Genomic DNA, 9,809 nt, shown 5'->3' on the forward strand with positions numbered 1-9,809 from the left:
AACTGCATATTTCTAGGAGAAGACTCTGACTCAGTTCATTTTTTTAAACCAGGTCACAAACATTACAGGGGCTGAGTTGGCTAGTTCTTTGGTTCATTTGGGGCATTAGAAATTGGAGCATTAACTCATCTAGGCAGGAACTGGAATACCTCTGGATGTCTTAGCTCCAGAACTGTTCAAGTTCCATAGTGAATTCTCCGTCACCACATGGCTTCCTCTATGATGAGCTCAGATACTCACAGGTTGGACTTGGAAGTGCCAGACTACTGGACACAGGGAGAAGATTCCCAAAGTAGAGCCCAGTGAAAGCCAGCCTGGTGGGGTTGAGGTATAGTCCTGTAAAGCCAACCTTACAAAGAGGGAGGAAGAAGTTGGAGGATGAGGTTTAAGGAGAGAACATTCAGGCTTTAAGGTCTGATCTCTTAATACTGTCACTCCTGGGGAGGCGTGAGGCAGGGATGTCCCAGAAAGTTCTGGTAATTACAAAGAGAACTGCTGGCAAACTTTAAACTGGTAGGTGGTATAGATAGCACCTCTTCCTTTCCACTAATTTCCACTGCTTCTATCAACAAAAGTCTGACTGAATGTGATCTCAGCTCTTTCTCCTAACTCACTCCACATCAAAAAAAGGAACTATTGACAGCATTCTGTGTCATGCCTTTCTCTCCTCCAGAGGAGTTGAGCCGCAGACCTGGAAATCCTAGTTTTGTCCTCCAACTCAAGCCAAGTAGGGTAGGCCTCTGCAACTTCTGATCCCTGAGGTCCTGCTTTCTCCCACTGACCCAGAATCTTCAGCCAGCCCACTCTAGGGGCTGTCTATACATCTTCCTGCATGAAGTAGAGCGAGGTCCAGAAAAGATAATTCATTTATTCCTTCATGCAGGAAAAATGCACCTGTTATGTGTCAAGCATGCTGTTAGGTAGTGAGGATACAACAGTGATCAAGACAGACTGGAACACCATTTTCAAGGAGCTTAAAGTCTAATGGGGAAGAGACTTCCCTGGTGGTCCAGTGGTAAAGAACCCACCTTCCAATGCAGGGGATGCGGGTTCGATCCCTGGTTGGGGAATTAAGATCCCACATGCTGCGGGGCAACTAAGCCCGTGCACCACAATTACTGAGCTCACACACCTCAATGAGAGAGCCCATGTGCCACAAACTACAGAGCCCACATGCCCTGGAGCACATACGCCACAACTAGAGAGAAGCCTGCACACCGCAACTAGAGAGAAACCCAAGCAGACGGTGGGCTGTAATGAAAAGAACCCGCATGCCTCAACAAAGATCCTGTGTGCTGCAACTAAGACCCGATGCAGCCAAAAAAAATAAGGAAAATAAATACATAAAATAAATAAATATTAAAAAAAAAAAAAGAAAGTCATCACACTTGCCTGCTACATGTATTAAGAAAAAGTCTAATGGAGGAGACAAGCATTAAATAATTATAAGAGTGACAAATACATCTATTCTAGATCCAGCATTCAGTGGTACATGTAACAAAGTGGTCCAAGAGAGGTGGGCAGGGAAGAGGGAGGAGATGGGGGCTATGGTAGCTCTGCCACCCAATCCCCCCAAAGTTCTAGCTTAATACCAAGTGGATGCTTCTCTGCATCCATCTTCTCAGCAGTTACACCTCAAGGCACAGCTTTCAAATATGTCTTGTAGATCCCTTTTCAATGCCCATATCACGTAAATTCTCCTGTTACCCATTTGAGTTTGCCACCTGTTTCCTGCCAAAACCATGATTGATGGCCATTATGAAAATACTATTAACAGAAGTGAGCAGGGTTAAGGAAACAAAAAAATAAAGTTGGGACATCCAGATTTAGCAACTGCAAGAAATCATCATCATTCCTAGGCCTGAGGGAGAAGGGGAAGGAAAACATGTAATCATAGCCTGGTGGAGAGCTGAAGCCATGGAAGAGAGGACACCCTTCAAAAACTGTCACATCAAGACCAAGCCAGTGTCAGAACTGTGGCAGGAAGGTAATAGGAGGAATAAATACTTCAATCTCAATCCGTGTGTATGTGTGTGTGTGTGTGTGTTCTCTCCTCCAATCTTCCATTGGCTAAACACAATCTAAAGCCAACCCCAACCAGCACTCAGGTGATCAACTCAAGAGAGGTCATCCTTCTGGGGTCCAGGACCAAAAGGAAAAAAGGCTGATTTAGAGAGTCAAACAAAAAATAACCAGCTAATCACACCTCACTGTTAAGAACACTTTAAAAAGAGAGTAGATAAATTTTAAAATTTATTACATAGAGTATATGTTATTTTGGTAATATGAGTTTTTAAGGTAGGGCAGAGAGCCCCAATATACCACGGTGCATGAGCCTTCACAGTACAATTTGCCGTGGGTTGCCAGAGGTCCAACCTGCCTGATCGGGCGATAGTGAGAACCTCAGAGCACAACCCATTGTGATGAATCATGGATTGTTTCTGAGGTTCTAGAATCCCAGACTCTGTGGCTCAGCACTGGGAGCTTCTGCTCACAGTTTTTTTTCACGGCTCTTGGGCACCCCACACCAGGGTGCCCTCTCTCCCAAAATCCAGATGAAGAAGTTTCTTCTGCTAGTGAGTCTGTATCTGCTTGGATCTGCCAGAGGTAAGTCCTCTTGTCTTGGCTCTGGGTGGACATGTAAGAGGCACCTGTAAGGCATTTCAGCCCTTGAAGAAGGAAGGCCAGTATCTTAGTTACCCAAACCAATCTAACTCAGAATTAGGAGTAGCTGAACAAATTCAACTCTGAGAGCTACTGAACCTGTGGTGGGTTCCTCCTAGTTATGGCTTCACCATCAGAGACTAGCTTAGCACAGTCTCGTTCCTAATACTTTCAGCCACTTGACATTGTATCTGATGATCTGTGAAATGAGAAGGTTGGTCTAGGGGTTCTGCAGAGGTCCAGTGAAGGTTTGCCCCCACGAACTGAGTGTAGGGGATCCTTGTGTAGTTAATGTAGAAGGAGAGACATGAGGAGATGGGAGTGTGGTATGCCTGGAAAGTCATCCGAGAACACAGCATGGCTCTGGGCCAGAGACCTTACAAGCCCCTCTTTCATTGGTCTATCCATCCAGTGGTCTGTATTTCCTCTTTCAGGATCCCCATTCAGGGTGGGCTCTGTTCCCTCCTTCCTCCTACAGGAGAAGTGAGAGGCCATGAGCTCTGATCTGTCTGTTAAATGACAAAGTGTTTTCTGTAACGTCAGTTCTCAGAGATTTTGTCTTTTGCTTTCTTAGACTTTCAAAAGTCGACTCAGAAACGTAGCTACATAGCTACCAGATGGTAGTATGTGCTAGCCACTTGGTGGGGCAGTGAGTCATAAACTATAAGCATGATGAAGAAATTAGTGTGCTTTTTCAAGCCTCCCTTCCATATCAGAAATTTCTTTATTAAAACTTCTGTTAACTTTTGAAGGATCAGTCAAGCAGATGATATTTCTGTAACAACTTTTTAAAATTAAAAATTCCTTAAAGCCTTAGTAAATCTTACCTTTCCTTTATCAACATATTCTAATGCTAGCCTTTTGAAAGTTATTGATTGTAAGGTCTTCAAATCACTCAGAATACACACACACATACACACACACACACAAATATATATATATATATATATTCAGGATTCTTACAGAGCTAGAGTATTTTGGGGACTTAGGCCTCAAAGATCCTGTAATTCAGCTTTTGGTTAGGATTAATAACTTAGTCATTATAGTCTACTCACCACCCTTCTCTAGGTTACTCAGTCTAAATCAGTTACTCAGTCAAAGAGTAATAATTTTTTTAAAAAGTAATAATCAAATTGTCTGCTTGGTGCTACACTTAATAAAATGAAAGTTGTACTTAAGGATATTTGTCTGACAGCCACTAATAAGCTGGATTAAATGTAGAAGAGAGTGGTCAGAACAGAATGACCAGCTAAGAGTTTTGTAATTCCAAATGCAAGGTCAGGAGGAGGGAAAACTAAAATTACCTGAGCACTTGAGCAACGGACTAGGCACTTCACAATTTATCTTATTGAATAAATCATGACAACTCCGTAAAGTAGGTGTAAATGGTACGTCACAAGGAATCTCAATTCAGGGATATAGAAGCAAAGATTGTTTTTATCTTAATAATTAACAGCAACTTGGCTTTGGGTCCCCAACTCACATGGATTGGGGTTGAGTATGTGAAAGAACATGAACTTGCCAAGTAAAGGTGTCTTAATCCCTTCTGGTAATTTTTGTGGGTTCATTAGATATTTGTCATCTCTAGTTTAAAAGTTATCTTCTCCAAAGTTTAAAATCTTCCACCCTCAGTTTCAGCTAGAATTACTCAGCTACTGAAACAATTTGCTTTCTCTCCCTCTTGTAACTCCATTCTTACCTTTCAGCCACAGGGGAACTGGAGGGAGGCTAGTGGTGGACTTCTGACTACGTGAATGATGGGACATTGATTTCCTGATGTTGGCTCTGTCAGGGAGGCACAGGTGCTTTTGGTGCTGGGTGAGGGGGTCCCCACGTGCCCACTCAGGGTACACAGATCCACACAAATATTGTGGATCTTAAAATTCTTCCCTTCAGTCACAGAGGTGGTCTCTGTGTTTCCTTAACACCCCTGTCCTTCATGGTCTTCCAGGTAATTGGCTGACTGCATCCAACATCCGCAGTATCTTCAGGTGCTTGACCTAGGCCCCCAGAAACCTAGGAACCCCACAACATTAGCCTTGCTCCATAGGAAAGAACTCTTTATCCAGACGTCCTCTCTCACCTTTACCATCTCTCTTCTGTTATTTCTCCATCCCAGGAGCATCAGGTCAACCTGTTGAGCTTCCTGGCTCTATGGATCATCAAGCTTCAGTTCAGCAACCTTCAGGTGACTACTTTTCACTTGCAAACCCTTCAGATGGTGAGGCTTTATATGAGACTTCTTCAGGCGAGAACACTTTGAGTGAGCATGGTTCAAGTGAGCACACTGCGGTTGAACACGCTTCAGGTGAGCACGATGCAGTCGAACATTCTTCAGGTGAGCACGATGCAGTCGAACATGCTTCAGGTGAGCATGATGCAGTTGAACATGCTTCAAGTGAGCATGATGCAGTCGAACATGCTTCAAGTGAGCACGCTGCAGTTGAACAAGCTTCAAGTGAGCATGCTGCAGGTGAGCATGCTCCAGATGAGCATGCTTCCAGTGAACAACCTTCTGGTGAACAGCCTTCGGGTGAAAAGCCTTCTGGTGAACAGCCTACAGGTGAACAGCCTGCAGGTGAACAGGTTGCAAGTGAACAGGTTGCAAGTGAGACGCCTTCAGGTGAACAGCCTGCAGGTGAACAGGTCTCAGCTGAACAAGTCTCAGGTGAAAAATCACCAGGCGAACAGCCATCAGGTGAACAGCCTTCAGGCATCCCGCCTTCAAGCACAATTTCAGGTGAGCCACATTTGGATGGGTGCCCATCCTTGACTTCAGGTGGGAAGTAGGTAACACATACAGAAAACCAATTTTAAGGAGTTTAGAAGAAAGAATAGTTCATACACTTCACAAACAGCTCTCCCAAAGAGAGCTGTTTACATTTTACATCTCTTTACATTTCTTTACAATAATCCCAGGTGGCAAGATCCAGGTTTTGTGGGGCCCTTTGGAGGTTAAACTGTTCAGAGGGCCCTCTTTAAGAAAAACAAAACAAATATAAAAGTGCCAGCAGTCCCTCCAACTTCACTCTATGCAAGAAATTGTGAATACAGATGCCCACAGCTCTCCTGGAAGGGGCTCACGGAAGACAACTTTGGTGAGCTTCATGCTAAATCTGCCTCTTAACAAACTATGTTAAAATGCTTTGCAAACCCTCTAAAGAGATGTCTAGCAGTGGAGCTGGTAGCTCTTGGTTTTTATGTTTGAACACGGTGTCAATGGAAATAATAAACAATCAATAATAATAATAGAAAAGAGTTTTATCTGAGCCAAAGTGAGGACTATAGCCCGGAAGCCAGCTTCCCAGATTACTCTGAGAAACTGCTCTGGAGGAGCAGAGTTTTGAGCACAGTTCTATATCTTGTCAGAACAAAGAACGTTAAACAAGTCAGGGATACATTTCTTCAAGGTATAAAAAAAAAAAAAAAAAAAAAAAGACCAGCACATACATGTACAGTATGGCCTTGGCACCTGGGAAGGGAGTTTTATCATCAGTGGAGTACTGGAACTGGCATCCCATGAAGAGGGATATTTAATCTTTATTTTTCACATGGACATTTTTTACTTCTGGTTAATGTGACCTTTTCTTTAATAATTAAAGCAGTTGTTCAATAGGCCACAAGGAGGCTGTTTTAGTTAGCATAAAATTCAAGTTAACTAATGTATAAACCAGAATGACATCTCCATACCTCACTCAATATGTGAACATTTCTTTCATCAATGGAAAGTAAAGCATACTGATACTTTTGTCTGTTAGATCCAGAAATAAGTTCCCAGGACAACTGCAATTCTTTGGCTCTTACTCAAAAGGGGTTCTTCAAGGAAGGAAAGCAGGATCCAAGGTTTAATGTCTCAAGTTATTACCAGAAATAGACACTTTATATTTCACCCCATTACATAAGTAGCAGTATTCCAAATTCTCAGACGAGAGAAGTTACATCATCCGGCTAGAAAGTAGCAAATCTTGGATTCAAACTTAAGTTTGACTCCAAAGCCCATATTCTTTCCACTTTATATGCTTCCTTAATTAGGGAATTGGCAGTGGAGGTAGAGAGGCAATATGGAATCACTTCAAAGAGACTGCGCTTTGTGACAAACTGACCTGATTGAAGGTCACTTTGAGAATAGAGAATTGATGTAATGTTTGCAACATTACAGCATTCTAACACAGATTATTAATCAGTCAGATTTCACTGCAAGTGTCTGTGCCTTGTGGATAAGTGAGAGTATGGTGGGGAGTAGGAAAGGGAGCCAGTCACATGAGGAGTTCTATTGCTCCTATTGAGTTAGACACGGCAGAAGGGCATCTAATGATAAATGTCCGGGAAGCCACTGGGTGATGAATTAGAATAAAAGTCAGTACTAGAGAGATAAATGTGGGATTCATCAGCAATGAAAATCATAGATGAAGCAATAAGAATGAAGGCATTTCCTCTGGCACAGAAGAGAAAATATGCTCTTTCAGGCACAGAGCCCTCACATCCCCAACAAGAACCAGGAAAAGAAATGTGCTGTATCCACCTACTTGTTGCCCATCACCCCTCCCCAGATGTGTGACTCAAGGCTACACAACCTGGATCCTAAGGTTATTTCATCAGGCTGATCTTAAATTTTCAGGCCCAGTATTAAATTGCCACACATGCTCTTATATGAATGACCAAGGAAAATGTCTTCGAGGAGAGGGAGTCTGCTCCACCCAGAATTCCCAGCAGTGCATGTTAAAGAAGATCTTTGAAGGTATGTGGGGACTTCATGAGCCAGTCTTTGCCAGAGAACACATCAACCAGCTTGAGTACTGACGGGGAGGAGATAGGGTGGCGGGGGCCTGAGGAGGGAACAAGCTGTGATTCCCCCAAAACTTGGAGATTCTGGAGAACCTTATCCTTTCAAGAATCAAGAGCAGAGTTCCAGCTATTGATGGAGAGGTCCTTCCCAGCAGGCTTACGATGTCTTAAAAAGAGGCAGGGAGATTGGCTGTCTCTTCCTATTAAAGAAATGTGTGGGTTGCCCCTTGAGCCATTGAGACATTGACTGTAAGCTCAGGAATGTGTCTATCTTGTTCATGGCTATATATTCCTAGCACTTAGCACAATGTCCAGCCCATGGTAGGCATTTAGTAAATATTGAATAAATGAGTTAAGTAATAAACAGTTGTCCACCAGTCTGTGTTCACAGGTTGGCAGACAAGTATGTGTGTCTTCCTACACCTCTCTACCCTTACACTCAGTCCTCATCCCCAAAATAAGGAAGGGATCTTGGTTACTTCCATCCCATGAACTTCCCTTGACGCCTGACTTCCCTTGTGGTTCGTTTGGTCCCTCACTAGAGAGAGTGGGCAACTGATTGGGGGGAGGGCCCAGAAGAAGCAGATGGAAGGGAGGAGCGAAAGAATATACAAGTTGGAGGATTTGGTCATGCCTACATAGGGACACTGGGAACCATGGATGAAAGCTAAGATTGGAGGAGGAAGCTTTCTGCTCATTACAGTCTGTCTCTACTTCTTTCAGGTGGAAAACTTCAATTCATCGTCCAGGGCTGTGAAAACATGTGTCCATCCATGAACCTCTTCTCCCATGGAACCAGGATGCAAATTATATGCTGTCGGAATCAACCTTTCTGCAACAAGGTCTAGAAGCCTATGCCCTTGCTTCCTGCTCTGACTCAGGCAGCAAAAATCCTCCCTCACCCTACTGGACTCAATTTATATTTAGTTTCTTCCCCAGTCAACAACTAATCACATCTTCCTCTGCCTGAGTGTCAGACAGGAAGCTCAAATATCTTTCCTCTCCGATCCATGCCCTGTTACACATTCTTCTCTGGCCTCCAACTTCTCTATCCCCTTACCCCATCTCTCAACATTCTTTTCTTTTTCAATAAATTCCACATGATTAAAGAATATAGACTCCAGACAGAGTCTTTTCCCATCAACCAGGGGCAGGGTCACCCTGAGCTTCCTTCTGCTCCACACAGTAAAGGAGATCCATTTTTTTTTCTTTCTTTCTTTCTTTTTTTTTATTTTTGAATTTTACTTATTTTTTTATACAGCAGGTTCTTATTAGTCATTCATTTTATACACATCAGTGTATACATGTCAATCCCAATCACCCAATTCATCCCACCCCCACCCCCCCACTTCTTTCCCCGTTTGATGTCCATTTGTTTGTTCTTTACATCTGTGTCTCAATTTCTGCCCTGCAAACCAGTTCATCTGTACCATTTTTCTAGGTTCCACATATATGCATTAATATATGATATTTGGTCTTCTCTTTCTGACTTACTCACTCAGTATGACAGTCTCTAGATCCATCCACATCTCAACAAATGACCCAATTTCATTCCTTTTTATGGCTGAGTAATATTGCATTGTATATATGTACCACATCTTCTTTATCCATTCGTCTGTCAATGGGCATTTAGGTTGCTTCCATGACCTGGCTATTATAAACAGTGCTGCAATGAACATTGGGGTGCATGTGTCTGTTTGAATTATGGTTTTCTCTGGGTATATGCCCTGTAGTGGGATTGCTGGATCATAAGGTAATTCTATTTTTAGTTTTTTAAGGAACCTCCATACTGTTCTCCATAGTGGCTATATCAATTTACATTCCCACCAACAGTGCAAGAGGGTTCCCTTTTCTCCACACCCTCTCCAGCATTTGCTGTTTGTAGATTTTCCGATGATGCCCATTCTAACAGGTGTGAGGTGATACCTCATTGTAGTTTCGATTTGCATTTCTCTAATAATTAGTGATGTTGAGCATCTTTTCATGTGCTTCTTGGCCATCTGTATGTCTTCTTTGGAGAAATGCCTATTTAGGTCTTCTGCCCATTTTTGGATTGGGTTGCTTGTTTTTTTAATATTGAGCTGCATGAGCTGTTTATATATTTTGGAGATTAATCCTTTGTCCGTTGATTTGTTTGCAAATATTTTCTCCCATTCTGATGGTTGTCTTTTCGTCTTGTTTATGGTTTCCTTTGCTGTGCAAAAGCTTTGAAGTTTCATTAGGTCCCATTTGTTTATTTTCGTTTTTATTTCCATTACTCTAGAAGGTGGATCAAAAAAGATCTTGCTGTGACTTATGTCAAAGAGTGTTCTTCCTATGTTTTCCTCTAAGAGTTTTATAGTGTCCGGTCTTACATTTAG

The 9,809-nt window shown here is 42.6% G+C and overlaps 1 protein-coding gene across 4 annotated transcripts; it reads left to right on the top strand.

Moving 5' to 3' along the window:
- The first annotated feature begins 2,555 nt into the window (after nt 1-2,555).
- On the top strand, nt 2,556-8,297 carry LOC118900106 (acrosomal protein SP-10-like). 4 transcript variants are annotated; one of them, XM_036862324.1, is made up of 5 exons: nt 2,556-2,607; nt 4,784-5,062; nt 5,153-5,404; nt 7,283-7,402; nt 8,173-8,297. In XM_036862324.1, exons 1-5 carry the CDS (start codon nt 2,556-2,558, stop codon nt 8,295-8,297), a joined length of 828 nt encoding a protein of 275 aa, XP_036718219.1. The 4 variants fall into 4 exon arrangements, with proteins under 4 accessions (XP_036718219.1, XP_036718220.1, XP_036718221.1 ...); XM_036862325.1 differs by having other exon boundaries at nt 5,153-5,362; XM_036862326.1 differs by having other exon boundaries at nt 4,784-4,852; nt 5,138-5,404.
- The last annotated feature ends 1,512 nt before the right edge of the window (nt 8,298-9,809 follow it).

The sequence above is a fragment of the Balaenoptera musculus genome, chromosome 8 (genome assembly GCF_009873245.2).
Source record: "Balaenoptera musculus isolate JJ_BM4_2016_0621 chromosome 8, mBalMus1.pri.v3, whole genome shotgun sequence".
Lineage (NCBI taxonomy): Eukaryota > Metazoa > Chordata > Mammalia > Artiodactyla > Balaenopteridae > Balaenoptera > Balaenoptera musculus.

Coding starts and splice junctions, on each gene's coding strand:
- LOC118900106 (XM_036862324.1), top strand. CDS start 2,556: ATGAAGAAGTTTCTTCTGCTAGTGAGTCTGTATCTGCTTGGATCTGCC. Junction 2,608..4,783: donor TCTGCTTGGATCTGCCAGAG/GTAAGTCCTCTT, acceptor TCTCCATCCCAG/GAGCATCAGGTCAACCTGTT. Junction 5,063..5,152: donor TGCAGTTGAACATGCTTCAA/GTGAGCATGATG, acceptor AGCATGCTCCAG/ATGAGCATGCTTCCAGTGAA.